Here is a 19417-nt window from a genome sequence, read left to right on the forward strand (position 1 = left end):
TTTTTTTTTGGGTTGGGGGGGGGGGGGTGGCGGCTTATTATACAGTTATTTTGATTTTGCTTATATTTTAGGTTGATTTTAATTTTTATGTATTAATTTTTTTAAGTGGTGAGTTGAGATTTTTAATTAATATCAATACAATAATATATAGGAAAATTTGTGATTTTTCATTCGAATCAAAAACCTGAAAATGTTTTCGAGAGCACTTTTTTAGGAATATAACCAAAGACCTAAAAACATGAAGAAAAAAAAAATTATAAGTCGCAAAAAAATAACAAAATTGCTCATAAAAGAAAAAAGTTGCACTCTTACAAACAGCTCGTGTGGGAGCAAGAGAGTTTTAAAAACTTGGGACGGCTATTAAAGCACAGAGAAAACCCAAGAACTCCTTTGCTCCTAAACAAAGACGGCAAAAAAACTCCAAAACTCTGCAAAATGTTTTGGGAACTCTCTTGGAATAACTACTACTACTACTACTTCCTAACAACAAAATGTTCGGCAAAAAAAAAAAAAAGTAGGAAAGAGTTGCAAAACTTATGAGCTTGTAAAATTTAGGTCCTCATCCAAGAAAATTCCTCAGTTGCAAATTCAATATCGACTGGAGGAAGATCATAGTCCTTGCCCCATTCATCTTCAAGCATAGGATAAGCATCAATGTCTTTGATATAGATAGCATTGAAGTTTTGATTGTCAAACTGTGGAAACAACTCTAGAATAGATGGTGATATTATTGGGGCTTCCCAGAAATCCAAAATCGATTGTTCTTCTTCAAGAATTGGAAACACACTGCCTTCTTCTATGATTGTATTACCAAGTAGAGCTGAAATAGAGTTGTGTAGAAATTGTTCCACATTGTCTTCTTCTTTGTTTGAATTTCCAATTCCATTACCAAGTAGAGCTGGTGTAGAGACCTCAAGCACAGATGATGGGGAGGATGGATGAGAAAACAAACCTTTGGTCTCTTCCTTGTCATTCCCATCAGTTGATGACGAGGAATTCTTATTCTTCTGTAACCATAGCAATCTGTCAATCTCATAAGTCCTTTTCCGATAAGCTGCAGCTGCCTCGAGTTCAGTATCAAAAGTACCAAGCCACACCCGACGGCCTAAAATTGGGTCACGTATCTCCGCGCTATACTTCCCCCATGGCCTACGCCGAACACCCTTGTATATCGATGATCTTCCACCTATACTTTTGTAACGAAACCTACTACTCTCACCATCGTCCTTATCATCCCAAACCTGATTATCATTAGTACTAATTTCCTGTTTGCCTTTATCTGAATTGTGTTGTGGACAAGTATCTGTATATGAATCATGTTGGAGTCCCGGAAGCAAAATCTCCTTGACAGTGCGCTTAACAGACTTTGACTCATCTTTAAGCTCATATTCTTCATCGTCATCGCTTGAAGAATCAGTGGCATAAGGATCAAGGTATATAATACGAACTTTCCTCATAGAGTTTTTCTTGGATGTGTCACAACTGTTGTCTTGGTTTAACCTTTGCCTTTTGCGTTCAGGCATGTAGAGTCAAACCCCTAAAAATCTTCAAAATGAAATAAAATTAAACTATACCTCTAAAACCCAAATTGAAAAAACAACAATCTTTTCTGAGATGTAGTTCGAAAGAACTTAACTACAAAACAGGCCCATCACCAAAATAATTAAAATCAAGATATATTAAATACAAAACAAAATAGAATAAATAATCCTAAAACTGATTGAAACCAATGCCTATCATAAGTGTTTATTGACTTATTTTCTTTTGTACAATTTTTTATACATCTTCCATTATTATAACTATCAAATTATTTTTAAGAATAACAATAATATTATACTTTAACCAATTTTTTATCAAATAAGTAAATAAGCTTTTGATAAAGAGCTACATTGAAGCACAGTTCCAATTTTTTGCTTTTTCCTTTTTGTGAAAGTTAAAATTTGATTGTACTTAAAAAATTGAGACCGTAAAAGTCTACATAAAAATTAAACTAAAAGCTGAATAGACACAAAAGCAATATTTGTTCCAACATTGAATAAGTAAAAATAAATAAAACAAAATAGAACAAAAATCCTAAAACCCATTAACAACCTTGCCATGAATCATAAATTAAACACCGAATAATATGTGTTCTGTCATTGAATAAGCAAAGATAAATAACTAAAACAGAATAGAATAAAAATCCTAAAACCCTTGCCATGAATCATAAATTAAACACAGAAGTCATATTTGTTCCTACATTGAATAAGCAACAATAAATAAATAGACAAAAAAAAAAACCCACCTACCTTTTTGATCTTTGATAGCATGGAAAAGGTTGGGGAAGTTTGTTTCAGGGTCTGACAATGACACCAAGATTGCATGCAGAAGGTGATCAAGAACAAGAGGAACGTGATAAAGGGAGAGACTAACAGAGCTTCTTCAGATAAGTCCTCTGCTTCACACTCCTCTCTGTGTCTCTTGGGAAGCCTCACTGTCTTGTCGGGGAGAGAGATACAGTTACAAGGTAGTGAGAAAGAACAAAAAGAGAATGTTATATATATATATATGTACTCCAGAATTTGAATGCCTTTTTCAATTCCGAAAAGGAAAAGGAAACACAAAGAAAACCAAGAAAGCAATGTAACTATTAAATTTTGGTGCTTACCCAACCCAAGTTGATGAGTGATTTTCTCTTTTCAATATAATTTCTCTTCTTGAATTCTCTCTTACACACACTCTGTCTCTCTGTTCTCTTCGAACCATGAAAGACCACTGTACTAATCCTATTCGGCCTTGGTTTGGTTCTGCTTCCACTAGGACCACTACTACAAGCTTTGAATTTGAATTATATATATGTGTGTGTGTGAGCCTTTATTTTTTGTATTAGTATTAATAACATTAGTATTATATATATGGGTAAAATATAAACTGCCCATAAATAAAAATTTTAAATAAAGAAAACTCTCACAGTCACGCAGAGGAGACGTGTCATGCTGATCCAGGATCCTTTGTCAAGTTTGCAACTTTTGTCAAGCTGGCCAGTTGTTTAGATAATTAAGTGATGTTTAGGATTAGTCAGGATATGAAGGTAGATAAGAGAGTGATGTGTACAATAAGCCATCATGTGAATTAATTAAAATCAGTTAATTCAATTATTTTGTGAAAGAGAAATGATATGTCCACAACATTTTCACAACATTTTTACAACAAATCCTAAGTGGCAGGATGTTACTGGTTGTTATTGTTGGGGCAAAAAAGTAATCTTAGTGTTAGGTTCAAATTTGAACCAATAACAACTAACCACCTATAATTTGTTGTAAAAATGTTGTGGTTGCAGCAATTATTATGTATGTCGCATTAATTGTTAGTTAAACTGTGAAATATCACCCGTACAAAAAAAAAAAGTGAAAAATCACAAGGTGGTGTTTGTAATCAAATAAGCAGCGAATAAAAAATAAATAATAATAATAATGTTATGTTTGGTAACATTTTTTGTTTTTTATTTTCAAAAAAAAAAAATTGGGAATATAAAGATAAAACAATTTTCTTGTATTTTTGAAATCAAAAACATATTTGGTTAGCTGAAACTAAAAAGAATGGTTTTTTGAAAAAAAAAATAGAAAATACTAAAAAATGTTGTTACTAGGCTTTGAACTGTAATGCTAACTTATTAAATGAGACAGATTTATTAATATAAATGCGTGTTTTCATTGACCTTTGAAAGTTAGAAATTTAAAACAGTCTTTTGTATGTTTTCAGTTTCCTTCACAAATTGAGTTTTGAGAACAATTTTTGTTTTTTGTCCATTTTGAGTTGCCAAACAAGTTTTTTAGTCTCAAAAATAGAAAATAGATTTTAGAAACAGAAAATAAGAGGAAAAAATAGTTACCAAAAACATAACTTAAGTTTTTTTTTTATCTATTTTAACACATCACCCCCCAAACTTCTAAAAGTCCCACAAAAGCTACTTTTGAACTTCATTTTTTAGGTTTTAAATGTATGTAATTATACATGTGAATGTATATGTTTAGCTGATAGTTTTTTTCAAGTTTATAATTAGTTTTTTTTTTTTTTTTGGGTTGGGGTGGGGGGTGGTTTCTTACACAGTTATTTTGATTTTGCTTATTTTTTAGGTTGATTTTAATTTTTATGTATTAATTTTTTTAAGTGGTGAGTTGAGATTTTTAATTAATATCAATACAATAATATATAGGAAAATTTGTGATTTTTCATTCGAATCAAAAATCTGAAAATGTTTTCAAGAGCACTTTTTTAGGAATATAACCAAAGACCTAAAAACATGAAGAAAAAAAAATTCAAAGTCCCAAAAAAATAACAAAATTGCTCATAAAAGAAAAAAGTTGCACTCTTACAAACAGCTCATACGTGGGAGCTAGAGTTAAAAAACTTGGGACGGCTATTATAGCACAGAGAAAAAACCCAAGAACTCTTTTGCTCCCTAACAATGACGGCAAAAAACTCCAAAACTCTGCAAAATGTTTTGGGAACTCTCTTGGAATAACTACTACTACTACTTCCTAATTACAAAATGTTTGGCAAAAAAAAAAAAAAAAGGTAGGACTACTTGATTAAAGTAGAAGCTATCCCAAGAGGAAAGAAGATAGTTGAGGACAATTAATAGAATTTGAGTCAAGGTGAAGATTGTTAGGAAATTGCCTCAAATTCCAATTGTGATTTGGAAAGTCAATTAAGTTTCCTAGTTGAAGAAGGAAAAATTAATTTGGATTTCTTTGTTAAAGAGGTAATATATTCCTAATCCAAGATGGAATAGCAAAAGAGTCTTATAAATAGATAATGTTACAAAGAATTTGATGGTTTTGGCTCAAGGGTCCTCTCTATGGGGAGAAGGAAAATAGAGCGTGAAACCAAGAGAAAGAAAAAAGATTTTCGCTTGGGAGGAACGCAAGATGAATGAGAGAGCAAGGTATTGCCACCTTCAAGAATGAATTCTTGAGCAACAATTCCATTGATTTCATGTGGCAGAAAGACAAATGAAATAACTTCTTTTTGAAGATCAAACACATACATGTGCAATCTAAAATCAAAAGATGATAAAGGATGATTTAGGAACCTCCAAACATTTTGCCATGTAGTTTGCATTCAAGATTGCTGTCTTTGTGGTACATAGCACAGGCATCCAAGAGCAGACTGGGTCAGAAACTTCATGGAAGGACTAATGGCTTAGAAGAAAGTGCACTAACTAATCACTGCCCTTGAAGATCATAGCCAAGTAAGCAAATAGTTTCTCATATAGGAAAACCCAAGATCTATTTTCTTTTGACTAATTAATTAAACTTCTACTTAATTTTTGCCACTAAATTTGTCACAAACGTAGCTGCTGCAGATAGGCTGGCCTAACATGAAATTAATGTCTCGATTCAGATACTTCATGCTGCACCACAGAACTTGACGAGTGTTAAGGACAATATGGGCAACAAATTAAAATAAAATCAGATGCTCTAAAACATAGTTGTTAGACTTGTTTCCAACACAAAGTTATTAGGTTACTTAATTTAGCCTAATAAAATAACATATTCATAAGTTTTTTTTTTTCCCTCTCTTTCTCCTATAAAATTTGGACTACATAGCACACATTTATACTTCACTTTAATATTTACAATTTATTTTATATACTATGAATAAGATATTAATTGACAATATAGTTATTTTTTATTTTTGTCATTATTGCTATAAGTCAAAGAAACTAGAATGCCAAGAATAATTTTTTTTAATTTATTAAAATAAAAAGAATAAGAAGAGATAGTAAATGTTAATGAAAATGAAGAATTGCAAAATGATAATTGTAATGATAGCATTGACTTAGATGGAGTTGATTAGGAAATATAATGAATATGATGAAAATAAATTATTATTTTCAGCTCATTTATAATATATTATCACTTTTGAATTTAAGCAATTTGAATGTGTATGTTATAAATACATGCCAATTTGATTTATTTAGTTAGTTTATTAAATATTATTAAATAGGTGACGAATAAATTAGTCATTATTTGAATATATTTATAATAAATATATCATTTATATATGTATATCTATATTTTTTTTTATAAATTTTATTAAGTATGTGTGTATCTTACTATTCAATACACAATAAAAAATGATACACTATACGATGGGCATAGATATTGTACAATGATGACCTAATCCCAAGATCCATTATTGTAGCCCGTGAAACTAACAAAAGTTAGCCCATAACATTAGCCAACTCATACCCACAAAATCCAGCACAATCCAAAATTAAGGGCCTGGATCCAAGCTATTTTCTATTACTGTGTGGAACAAGCCCAACACAAAAAGTTTTCTATTACTGTGTGGAACAAGCCCAACACAAAAAGGATGCCAGCAAAAAGAAATTTAGAAGAAAAAAAAAAAAAACAAAGTATTGGAGGTCTAAGAAAGACATTTCACACCAAATTGGGCCCAATTAAAAGTGAGAAAATTAAATGTAAAAAAAAAAAAAAACAAAACAAAAAAAAATTTCATAACATTTTCACATCACTTTTGTTTTTAATTGTGGTAGGTCCTATTGTGAAAATATTATAATAGGAAAAAGTTAATTGAACCCGCACCAATTTATGAAATATTTTTAGAAACTTTTATAAGAGAAGAAAAAAGAAATTGAATTTTTTTGGAGAAATGTTATATTTACAAAATAAATTCAACATTTTCACAATAAATTTTAAGTGATAGGTTGTTGTGAAAATATTATGAATATTGCATTTTTTATTAAAAGAAAACTTTTTAATTTTTCTACAAAAATGGTATCAATAATTTTCAATTAATAAATGCTCTAAAAGTACTGAACCATTATAATAATTTAATATATATGTGGTACAACTCATTAAAAATCTCTTAAATGGGCTTGGAGCATGTATCAAAACGAGATCTTGTTGAGTGCAATGAGTAATGCTTACGTACCCACCCACCATAAAAATAAAAAAATTTAAAAAACTCTCAAATCTTTGGCCATCTTTTTCACCGCGTTACATCTCTTACTCTTAGTGGTTAAATCAAGTAGTGGTTAAATCAAAACCAATGAAAACGCTATCAAATTGTTCTAACATGTGAAAGAAGGAAGATGTTGGGTTTCTTAGAAAAAGAGGAGAAGAAAATATGCTTTGTATATAGTATCTTTTTTTTTTCTTCTTTAAATTTTTTTTACCCCAAGGTATTGCTTTTTTTTTTCCTTTAACTTTTGATTTATAATAAGGTCAAGAGCACCTTTCCCCAATGTGCTGGAATCCAATTGGTCCATACCCCATTAAATTCCTGCAATTGTTGGTCAAACCATGCTTTTATTGATGGCCCCATTATTTTTTGAAAACTAAAGCCCAATAAGTGTGTGGTGGGTCATATGTCGTATCTTTAGCCCTCAAAATTAGAGTCATGCTGACCCCTCCCCACTTGTTCGTCAGTGGCTGAAATTTGAGTGCCCCATGTATCCCATCTTTAGTCGAATCCGAATCCCATAACAATTTTGAAACCATTGGAATTACCGACTTTGGGTGTTTGGTACATGTATTTAAAAATAGGTATTTTGTTATTTGAAAATATATATGAAAATATATGTAGGTAAAAAAATATGTAAAAATACGTGTAATTTTATTTAAAAATTAAAAATTATTGTTTCAAATAGTGTACCAAATATCCCCTAAATTTTTGAACCGTGACTTAAAGTTACATAAATTTTCATTTTTGTCTAAAATAAAATAGTGTAAAACTGTGAGAACAAAGTTTTTCTCTAAATAGAGAGAAACTCTTCAAAGTTCTCATATTTTTTTTTTTTTGGTATAAATTTTGAGAATCTAACCGTTGAATTTTATGTTCTTTATGTTCTTAATATACGTATCAAATTTCGTTCAAATTGGATATTATTTACTATTTGATCAATTAACTATTTTTTATATACAACTTTAAATTACAAAAACTTGAAATTATAACATTTATTTGATGACATAGCAATTGATCTTTGGCCTTCTTGAAATTTTGTAAACATTAAGAATGTAATAAAAACATGCAATCTAACGGTTAGATTTTCAAAATTTACACTCAATATAAAGATATATAATGAAGTTATAAGGTTTCTTTCTAAACTAGTTTGTAAAAATAAATACCACAACTTCAAACTCTGAATCACAAAAATTCAAATAAATAATCAACTCAAGTGGACCCAACCTTACAGTACCAGATTTAAAGAATATTTCGAATCGGATCCCACGAACTTTACTGATTCCACAGCTACAAAGAATGCCACACGTACAGCCTGATAGTAGGTAGGTGTAAGAGCTTTTAGGTGCTTTAGTGTCCTGAGCTACACAGAATAGAAACCCAGTTTCATCGATTAAACTGTTGACTAATCAACAAGTCGTCCTGTTCAGCAAAAAACAAAAAGAACCAACAAGTCGTCCTTTTGGTCTACTGGGAATCATCGGGGAAGGGACATCACCATATGCTTTTTACTCATCACCCAAGGCAACATACTCAGGCGCGCGTAACTTCCCTCGCCATTCCATCAATATGGGTTATTTTATTTTTGAGCAAATTACAATAAACTCTCACACACACAAACGAGCGAAACTAGGCTTATTTTCACTTTACTTACTCATGGTTCAGACCTTGACAAACTCATATGAGATAGTTTTGTTTATCTCTCGTAACTCACATTTGTTAAAAACATAGATATATATATATATATATATATATATATATTTACACTTTTTTTATGTTTATCTTCTCCTAAGACCAAAAAAACAAACATTAAAAAAACAAGAGAAAATAAGATCCAAAAGTTAGGGTTTTGTAAAAACTAAGAACAAACATAATATATATCTCATTTCCATCTTCTCTCCCTGATGTCGTGGAAGCCTAAAGAAAGCACACTCGATGCCCTCTTTGATGGACAAAAACTAAATTGTTAGTTTCTAAGTAGTAAACCTCGAATCCATGAAGGGTTCATTGAATTCACAAGGCGATAAAACTAGAATACATCAAAGAAGAAAACTGACAAAACGTATGTATTTTTATTGATAATAATTTGATTTGCCTTTGATGGCTACAAAACATATAAATACTGAAAAAGTAAAACCCTAAGACGAGTAGGAAACGTCTGAAACCCTAATTCGCACTAATTACGCAACTAGGTGACAAAATACCAAAATTTACCAAAAATGGCAAAATGCAGAACCATAAACTACTAACCTTAAAGGTCATCCCAAAACAATCAGGACCTTATTCTGACTTTTGAATAAAAGTTATTAAGGAAACAAAAATTACTATACTCGGTGAAATCGTAGTTTTCGGGGCCTAAATGGAGGAGTTCGACATTTTCAAGGGGTACACCATGGCAAAGTGACGACTATTGCTCAGAATGCTATATCGCTTCAACCTACCAAATTTTATGTGATTCTGACTCCAAGGCCCATGATTTCTACTATTGCCTTTTTGTCTTGTGCATGAGAATTTAAGAAGGCCATGGTAGTCTATTTTACATCACCCCTACAACCCATTTCAAATTTTTATATCCAAACTTTTCAATCAACCTTGTTAACTTCATTTTCTTCTCATCATTACCACAATAAATAAAAAATTCCATGACCAAACCTACGATTCAAGTTACAAAAACTTTTAAAATGAAGGACCAAACTCCAGTTTCAAGAGGCAAGTTCCTCACAAACCCCACAAATAGAAAAACTCATAAATTAAATTAATAAATCAATTCAAAACAATCAACAAAAGCAAGTGTAAAGGTAGCATGCAATACACACAAACACAAAAAGTCTAACAATACATGGTAAACACAAACCTAGTAGATCCATAAAATTCGAGCAAAAAAAATAGTAAAATTGAACACCCAACAAAAATTCCAACAAACCCATCATTTCCCTCATTTTCGTGACTAATCATAACACTACAACATACCCACCCAACATAGTCCAAAAGGCAAACCCACCCAACAAAATCCCAACATACCCACCCTCTACCTTATCATCGTGACTTATCAAAGCACTAAACCTAAATCCAAAGATAGCCCCAACCTCCCTTTCAAGTCAAAGCAAGCAATGGAGAAGCCAAGGTGGTTCAGTCGAACAACAAGGTGGAAGTAGCAGCTAACGCCAAATGAGCTAGAAGTCATAGTGATGGGATTGGACAACCTCTAGCTTTACTGATAAAGCTCAACTCTCTCTTATCTCCAAGCTCTCCATCTACGAATCTCTCTCTCTCTTATCTCCAAGCTCTCCATCTACGACTCTCTCTCTCTCTCTCTCTCTCTCTCTCTCTCTCTCTCTCTCTCTCTCTCTCTCTCTCTCTCTCTCTCTCTCTCTCTCTCTCTCGGTGTGTGTGTGTTTTGAGTTTGATGAATGCTCTGTTAATTAAACCAAGGGGTAATATACTAATATAGAACATTTTGATTCTAAGCACTAGTTTGTAAATCCTTTTATTTCTTGCTCAAAACCTCTAAGGATCTTGCATAAAAAAACTTAATAAATTTACTTTTTTATCCTTTTTTTTTTTTTTTTGAGGGAGACATAATAAGGAAGAAAAATACATACATACATACATACATATATATATATATATATATATATATATATATATATATATATATATATATATATATCCCTGTTTTTAATAGGGTAGGTTACTAGAGATAAGCAAAACTAATCTCATATGGGCAAAATATCAAGTTTTAAACCACTGATAAGTAAGGTGAGAATGGACCCTAAAACAAGTGGGTTTATGATAATTTGCCCTTTTTTTTGCTAAATCTATCAAAAGACATTATGTTATAGCATTCTTAATCTCACCCTTATTTATTTATTTTTTATTTCTTAACATCTTTTGTTAAAATAGAGAGAATGTTGTAAACCAAAGGATAATAAGGGAATAAATTCTTGGGATTTGACTGACTTAATTGAGTATTATTCAATAGAATGGGATGGTGATCATTGCATAATATGAGTTATCTAATATATCAAGTATTTAAAGTAGAATATTTCCCTCAAAACTATTTAATGGATACCAAGGTAAAAAGGATTTCTTCCAATGCTTAGAGAATTATATCCTTGAAAAGAGATGTTCCGACGCATGCAACTGTGAGTTCTTTATTTTATTGGAATAGGGGAGGGGATGGAATTAGAAGTTGGTTCTTGCACTTTTTGATCCTTGGGTGGCTAAAAAGATTCTTAGCATTCATTTATGCTCACAAGTCAATTCATGGTGAAGAGTGCATACTTTCTATATAAACAATAATAACATTAGTAGCAATAAGTGATGAAGCCAAAAATGATCGTCAATTGATAACCTTATTGGAGCTTATGACGAGGTAACGTGCCCTGCAAATATGAGAGAGAAAGACACCAAAGTGTCTAGGTAAATGACGAGTAAGCCAACAATTCTCCGATGATTAATGATGAGTATCAAGATGAGATCGTCTAGGTAAAAGAAAATCTTATCCACACCCAAGTTGGGGACGAGAGTTAGCATCAAATCTCGGCGTCATATGTCGTCCTTTGAGGTGAGCCAGACCGGCACTCATTGAAGGCGCAAATAAACACAATCAAGACAGCTAATAAGAAATGACTGCACTGGACCAGTTACAAGAGCAATGATGGTTCAACGGTCACCCGTTATACCTTAAATGGAATCATCATTGTCAATCAATGCCATGTTCCTCTTAGGAGAAAAACGCTTAAAGCAGCATTAATAGACATAAACTGCACCGACCCAAAGCAAACTATAAAAAGGAAATGAAACTCAAGTAAATGGACATGAGAAATTATAGAGATAGAACTGTGAGTAACTTCTTTTGAGAATTGAGAAGCTGACTTTAGCATCGGAGCGTTCTCAGCTGGTTCAATGCTAGCGAAAATATCCTTTGCCTTTCTTTTCTTAGCAGCAGGTATCGAAGATCGTCCATCGGTATAAACGAGGAGTATACTAACGAGGTCAGGATTCAACTTCATTAGTTTGGCGTCATCTGTGGGGACATGACGAGTTGATCCTTTCTCAAACCATTGTGCTCCTACCGATAAAGCTCCTATCACTTGATGGATTCTACATCGGCACCACCTCCAGATCCTGTGGTGATGGCTCAACAAATTCAAGCTCTAACAATGAATGTACAAGAGCTAATGAAGCAGAATGAAGAGTTGAAGCACCGAGCCCGCCCAGATGGCAGCAACGCCTCGCATCATCGATGCAGCCGTAGCAGACATGACGAGGAGGCTAGCAGCCCTAAAAACAGTAAGGGAAAAGATGCAACCGAATACACAGGGCAGTCCATGCATGACAACAATCACATAATGAAGAGCTTAAGAAGGGAACTTGATGAAGTAAAGAATGCAATGAAAGGGAGGACGACGATGAACCTTGACGGCATGCTCAAACGAACAGATTCACCTTTCACAGCCAGTGTATTAGAGTGCTCTTTGCCTCTGAAGTTTCATTTGCCCGTAGTTGGAGTTTTATGATGGCACAAAGGACCCTCTTGACCATCTAGGGGCCTTCAAGACTATCCTGAACCTTCAACAGACCCCAGATGAAGTTATCTACAGATCTATCCTTGCCACCCTCAGAGGGGCTGCTAGGGTTTGGTTTAGTAAGTTGCCAGCATCTATCATAGCGAATTTTGAACAGCTCAACGACTCATTTGTTCGTCATTTCATTGGAGGATAGCGTCATAAGAGGCCAACCTCTTACTTACTAACAGTGAGGCAGCAAGAAGGGGAAAGCCTAAAAGATTATGTAAAATGTTTCAATAAGGCTATGTTGGAGATTGACGAAGCTGACGACCAGGTGATAATGACGACCTTCCAGGCTGGGCTAAATAACCCCGATCTCATCTTTTCGTTGGGAAAGATGTCGGCAACCTTCATGACGGATCTCCTGTTTAAAGCCCAAAAGTATATGAATGGAGAGGACACCCTTACTGCGAAGGGGCTAACAAGAAAATGGAAGAAGGAAGAACCTGGTGATTCTCATGGTAAGAAGAAAGATCGTAAGGATTTGTATTCAAAGACTAAGACCGGCAAGAGCAGTTATGAGACTCCGAAGAAGAAGATGAACTTCACCCTATTAGTGATGCCTGTAGACAAAATCCTGATGCAAATTAAGGATGAACCAGGACTAAAATGGCCCAAGCCGTTGAGCACGTCCTCTAGGAAACATAACCTGAAGAAATACTATCATTTTCATAAGGATTACAACCATTACACTGATGAATGTCGTGATCTGAAAGAACAAATAGAAGAGTTGATCCAATAGGGAAAGCTACAGAAGTTCGTCAAGAGGGACCACCACCCTCGAGCCAGCGCTGAGGACAAACCCCTTGACGATGTCAAGGATGATAGGTAAGATCATCCAAAGCAAGTTGTGGGTGAGATACAGACGATAACAAGGGGACCCATCTCAAGAGGGTCGTACAAGTCCTTAAAGAAGACTTATTATAGGAAGATCAACAGTGTTCACATGAAGCATCTGTCCCCAAAAGTATCGACGATCAGAGAATAACGATATTATGTTCTCTGAATGGGATGCAAATGGGATTAAGCAACCTCATGATGATCCACTCGTTATTGTATTGGAAATTGAAGGTTTCAACACAAGGAGAGTGTTAGTTGATAATAGGAGCTTTGAGGATATAATGTACATGACGGCCTACTAACGGTTGAGGTTGAATCCAAAAAGGCTTAGACCTTTCAAGTCCCCGTTGGTTAGCTTTAGTGGAGATCGAATTTGTCCAAAAGGCATCATCACATTGTCAGTCACAACTGGTACACATCTAGCTCGGGTAACAAGACAGGTTGATTTTTTAATCATCGATTGCCCATCATCCTATAGTATCATCTTGGCACGACCTACACTAAATCAGCTCAAAGCTGTAACTTCGACTTATTGCCTAAAAGTGAAGTTTCCTACCCCAAATGGAATAAATCAATTATACGGGGATCAACTTTTGGCTAGAGAATGTTCCCAAGCGGTGTTGGCTTCAAGAGAGAACCATGCATGGATGGTGGAAGAAGAATCAAAGAAACCTACTCAAGAGCTGGAGGATGTAAGCCTAGTAGAAGGAGATGCTACCAAAGTAACAAAGGTGGGAGCAGGACTTGACCCAAACCTGAAGGGCAGGATTGTGGAGTTCCTGAAGTAGAATCTGGATATCTTCTCCTGGGCTCAGGAAGACATGCCAGTAATAGATAACAAAGTGATAGAGCACAGGTTGAATGTCAATCCTACCAGAAAGCCCGTCAATTAGAAACGACGAGTTTTTGCTCCTGAGAGAAACGAAGTTGTTATGGAAGAAGTAGAAAAGCGTTTGACTGCTGGATTCATTAGAGAAGTCTATTACCCCGAGTGGTTGGCCAACATCATCATGGTGAAGAAGCCCAACGGAAAATGGTGCATGTGTGTAGACTTCACAGATCTCAACCATGCCTGCCCAAAAGACAACTTTCCACTTCCCAGGATTAATCAGCTGGTAGATTCAACAGCCAGCCATGAGCTGTTGACCTTTATAGACGCATTCTCAAGTTACAACTAGATCCCCATGAACGAAGAAGACCAAGAGAAAATAGCTTTTGTTACTAGCCAGGGGTTGTACGGCTATAGGGTTATGTCATTTGGCCTGAAAAATGCAAGGGCTACTTATCAGAGATTAGTAAATCAGATGTTTAGTAGGCAGATCAGATGGAATATGGAGGTCTATGTGGATGACATGCTTGTGAAGTGCAAGAAAGCAGAATTACACTTGGACAACCTCAGAGGAACTTTCGATACGTTAAAGAAGTACCAAATGAGGTTAAACCCGACGAAATGTATATTTGGGGTCTCGTCGGGCAAGTTTTTAGGCTTCATGGTCTCACAACGAGGCATAGAGGCTAACCCTGAGAAAGTCAAGGCCATATTAGATATGACATCCCCAAGGAGTGTGAAGGAAGTTCAGAGACTGACGGAGCGTATAGCAGCCTTGAATAGGTTTGTCTCCAGAGCTATGGATAAATGCCTCCCGTTCTTCAAAACATTAAAGCAGACTTTCCAATGGACATACGAGTGTGAAGAAGCCTTCCAAGCACTCAAGGATTACCTGTCCAAACCCCCACTACTAAGTCCATCCGTTAAAGGAGAAGATTTGTTCATGTATTTAACTGTCTCCTAGACGGCTATAAGCTCAGCATTGATCCGTGAAGAGCTCCAAATTCATAAACCAGTTTACTACACAAGTTAGGCCTTCCAGGGCGCAAAAGGAAAATACCCAAGGATAGAAAAAAATTTCTTCGCTTTAATCGTCGCATCAAGAAAGCTCTGTCACTACTTCCAAGCACACACGATATTAGTCATGACGAACCAAGGAGAATGGTCCAATGGGCGGTGGAATTAAGCCAATTTGATACCGATTACAAGCCTAGAACAGCAATTAAAGCCCAGGCACTGGCAGACTTTGTCGTTGAATTTACTGTAGCCGATCAAGATCCAGAATCAGATTACTGGACGGTGTATACAGACGGCTCATTGGCATCAGGCATGGACGGAGTAGGAGTGATTCTCTTATCCCCAGAGAAGGACGTCCTCAGATATGGAATCCAGTTTTAGTTCCTAGCAACAAATAATGAAGCAGAATATGAAGCAGTCATAACGGGCTTGAGGGTTGCAAAAGCCCTGGGTGTGAGAAACTTGAAATTGAACTCTGATTCAAAGCTCTTGACAGGGCAGATGAACAATGAATACGAGGCCAAGGAGGACAGGATGAAGAGGTACTTAGCATTGACCAATCAGTTAATTTCTAACTTTGATGATGTCAAGATTAGTCAGGCACCCCAGGAGGAAAATTCTGAAGCAAACGAAGTTGCTAAGCTGGCATCGTTGGACATAAATGAACAACAACCTAGATTGTACATGGAGGTGCAGTATCTACCGAGCATTAAGGGGTTTGATGTGAACTATGTTCAGTCAGTAGCAAGCTGGATGGATCCAATAATCAAATACATCAAGAATGGTAACCTCCCTACAGATCCCGCAAAAACCAGAAAAGTCAAAGTTAGGTCGTCCATATTTACAGTCTTGAATGACGAGCTTTACAAAAGGGGATTCTCACAACCCTTCTTGAAGTGCCTAGATCCAGAGGATGCTAAGTATGTATTAAGGGAGATCCACGAAGGGGTATGTGAAAATCACTCTGGACCACGATCACTCGTTGGGCAAGTTGTTCATGCAGGGTATTTTTGGCCAGCCATGCAGAATGATGTAGCTCAGATCGTTCAAAAGTACGATAAGTGCCAACGATTTGGAAATGTATAGCATGTCCCAGCAGAGCACTTGATGAGCATCACCTCACCATGGCCATTCTCCATATGGGGAATCGACATAATGGGCCCCCTACCCCCTGGTAAGAAGTAGGTAAAATTCTTAGTCGTCGCTATTGATTATTTCACAAAGTGTGTGGAAGCAGAGTCTTTGGCAATTATAACAGAGGCCAAGATACAACACTTTGTATGGAAGAACCTTGTATGTTGATTTGGAATTCCTCGAGTCATCATTTCCAACAATGGACGACAGTTCGACAGCCACAAGTTTAGGGATTTCTGCAAGAAGCTGGGGATAAGGAACCACTATTCTTCACTTGGTCATCCACAGGCCAATGGTCAGATAGGAGTCACAAATTGGACTTTGCTCAAATTGATCAAAACCCGACTTGAGGGGGCAAAAGGGATGTGGCCTGACAAGCTCCCAGGAGTGTTGTGGGCTTACAGAACGATGGTGAGGACTCCAACAAGCAAGACGCCCTTCAAGATGGTGTTTGGAACTGAGGCAGTGGTTCTTGTGGAAGTTGGAGTGTCAAGCCTTAGAAGGTATGTTATGACGAGCAAGGTAATGACAAGGGCCTCAAGCTAGCTCTGGATTTTTTACCCGAGATTAAAGATGACGCAGCCCAGAGAATGGCCTTGTATCAGGAGAGGATGACGAAGTACTACCATCAAAGGGTCAAGTTGAAGTGCTTTAATCCTGGAGATACGGTTCTGCAAAAAGTTTCACAGGCTACCAAAGATCCAAACGAAGGGAAACTGGGCCCCAACTGGGAAGGCCCATACAAGGTCATCCATTATTCAAGGAGAGGAAGCTACCATTTAGAAGACGCAAATGGGAAACCTTTGCCTCGTCCATGGAATGCAGAGCACCTTAAAAGTATTATCAATGAGGGTGCGGATTCTCAGCCCTAATAAGTTCCAGGGTTTGGAACATCTCATTTATTCATTCACAAATAAGCAGGACACCAATTTCATTGTTTTTATGCATTCAACCTTTGCTTTTTTAGTACTTTACTTTCGGCACCTTTTGTGTTTGCATGAAGTATTACCCTTGTAACCCCCTTTTATAAACAAGGATGAATAAAACAGAAGAAATGTAAGCAGAAGCTATTTCTCTTCATGACAGACACTCCAAGGAAAGATTTTACTTTATTCAAAAAGAAAAGCTCAAAAAGCAAAGGTTGTGATAGAAACCCTAATGTGTCTAAATCATGATCAAGTGATAAAAACGTTAAGTTTAAATCACAAACAATGATAAAGGTTTAGTCAATACAAATGACGAGGCTAAAATCCATTTTTAGTGATAAAAACGCTAAGTTTAAATCACAAGCAAGGATAAAGGTTTCGTCAATACAAATGACAAGGCTAAAATCCATTTTTAGTGATAAAAACGCTAAGTTTAAATCACAAGCAAGGATAAAGGCTTCGTCAATACAAATGACGAGGCTAAAATCCATTTTTAGTGATAAAAATGCTAAGTTTAAATCACAAGCAAGGATAAAGGCTTCGTCAATACAAATGACAAGGCTAAAATCCATTTTTAGTGATAAAAACGCTATGTTTAAATCACAAGCAAGGATAAAGGCTTCGTCGATACAAATGACGAGGCTAAAATCCATTTTTAGTGATAAAAACGCTAAGTTTAAATCACAAGCAAGGATAAAGGCTTCGTCGATACAAATGACGAGGCTAAAATCCATTTTTAGTGATAAAAACACTAAGTTTAAATCACAACCAAAGATAAAGGCTTCGTCGATACAAATGACGAGGCTAAAATCCATTTTTTGTGATAAAACGCTAAGTTTAAATCACAAGCAAGGATAAAGGCCTCGTCAATACAAATGACAAGGCTAAAATCCATTTTTAGTGATAAAAAGGTTAAACGCCTCATTCTTCTCGTTCATGACGGCAATCAGATCTTTCTTCAGCTGGGAGCATTCAACCTCAACAGATTCTGTTTTTGACGTAGCCACCACAACCTTCTCCTCCATGCTCAAATAATCAGTTGCGGTATGCAATGACTCTCCAAGGACCTAATAAGATAAGGGAGGAAATTATGCACACCTACACATACAGACAAATCCAAAAAGAGATGTTGGAAGAACAGAATTTCATACCTGCACCAACTTATAGATATGTTGACTAACGATCTCATAGGAGGGAATGGACGATAAACCCGTCTGATGGGATTGACGAAATCAACCATAGACGAGGTCAATAAGACAGACAAGACTGCTCTCTCAGAGACGAGCCTAAACAAGTGCCTGTGTCACCGACGAGGACACCAGGCTCATTCAATGCCGCCAATAATGTCCCGGACGGTTACAAAACCAGTTGAATAGACCGTTGAAGGCATATTAAACCCCATTACTAGCAGGAAGCGTTATCAAGAAAGGCATTAACATCACAATATCAACCACAACGGCTAGAATCCAGAGCAACATATATATAAAGCCCTCACATCGCCAACACAAGGTACGAATACAATTACAAGATACATTCTAACCTATTATTATAGACTCCCTTGTGCTGACTTTGGCACAGAAAATTGTGGCAGGCACCACACCGGTGACCATTTTAGGGAGCTCTTACTTTCACGGTGACGCAAGCGAGCACCCAGCCCCATCTGGACGACCTCACTACAACTGACAAACCTTTGCTTCATCATTTTGGTGCCATCAGTGGGAACGAAATTTTTCGTACTACGGTTCGAAAACATAGTTTCTACTAATTTCAATATTCAGATGGAGTCCAATCAGGATTCAGCGGCTTTGGCTCAGCAAGTCCAAGCTCTTGTGGCCACTGTTGAAGAACTCACTAGGCAGAATCAGGAGATGAGACAAAGGCTTCAGCAGGAGAAGGATCGGTCCAAAGCTGTCCAGGAGGATGAAGGAGACAGCCATGGGAGAAGCGACCGAAGAAGGACCACTACTCCAGACGAACAAAATTCTGATCTTCTTCAAGAAATGAGGAAGGAGATGGACGAGCTAAGAAATGCCATTAAGGAGAAGACAGATCAGAGCCTGGATAGAATGGTCAGGGCAACAAATTCTCCTTTCACCATGGCAGTCATGGAACGACCATTGCCGACA

At 36.0% G+C, this 19417-nt stretch overlaps 2 protein-coding genes across 3 annotated transcripts; one reads left to right on the forward strand and one right to left on the reverse strand.

Moving 5' to 3' along the window:
* Window positions 1-232: 232 nt before the first annotated feature.
* LOC142632063 (uncharacterized) lies at window positions 233-2840 on the reverse strand. 2 transcript variants are annotated; one of them, XM_075806487.1, is made up of 3 exons: window positions 2648-2840; window positions 2289-2473; window positions 233-1537 (listed from the first exon to the last, which is right to left on the reverse strand). In XM_075806487.1, exon 3 carries the CDS (start codon window positions 1521-1523, stop codon window positions 552-554), a length of 972 nt encoding a protein of 323 aa, XP_075662602.1. In that variant the 5' UTR covers window positions 1524-1537; window positions 2289-2473; window positions 2648-2840; the 3' UTR covers window positions 233-551. The 2 variants fall into 2 exon arrangements, with proteins under 2 accessions (XP_075662602.1, XP_075662601.1); XM_075806486.1 differs by having other exon boundaries at window positions 233-1545.
* A 12535-nt stretch (window positions 2841-15375) lies between these two features.
* Window positions 15376-17237, forward strand: LOC142632692 (uncharacterized). Its single transcript, XM_075807057.1, has 4 exons — window positions 15376-15541; window positions 15638-16311; window positions 16654-16887; window positions 16971-17237. The coding sequence occupies exons 1-4, from the start codon at window positions 15376-15378 to the stop codon at window positions 17235-17237; spliced, it is 1341 nt and encodes a 446-aa protein (XP_075663172.1).
* The last annotated feature ends 2180 nt before the right edge of the window (window positions 17238-19417 follow it).

The sequence above is a fragment of the Castanea sativa genome, chromosome 4 (genome assembly GCF_040712315.1).
Source record: "Castanea sativa cultivar Marrone di Chiusa Pesio chromosome 4, ASM4071231v1".
In the NCBI taxonomy this organism is placed as follows: Eukaryota; Viridiplantae; Streptophyta; class Magnoliopsida; order Fagales; family Fagaceae; genus Castanea; species Castanea sativa.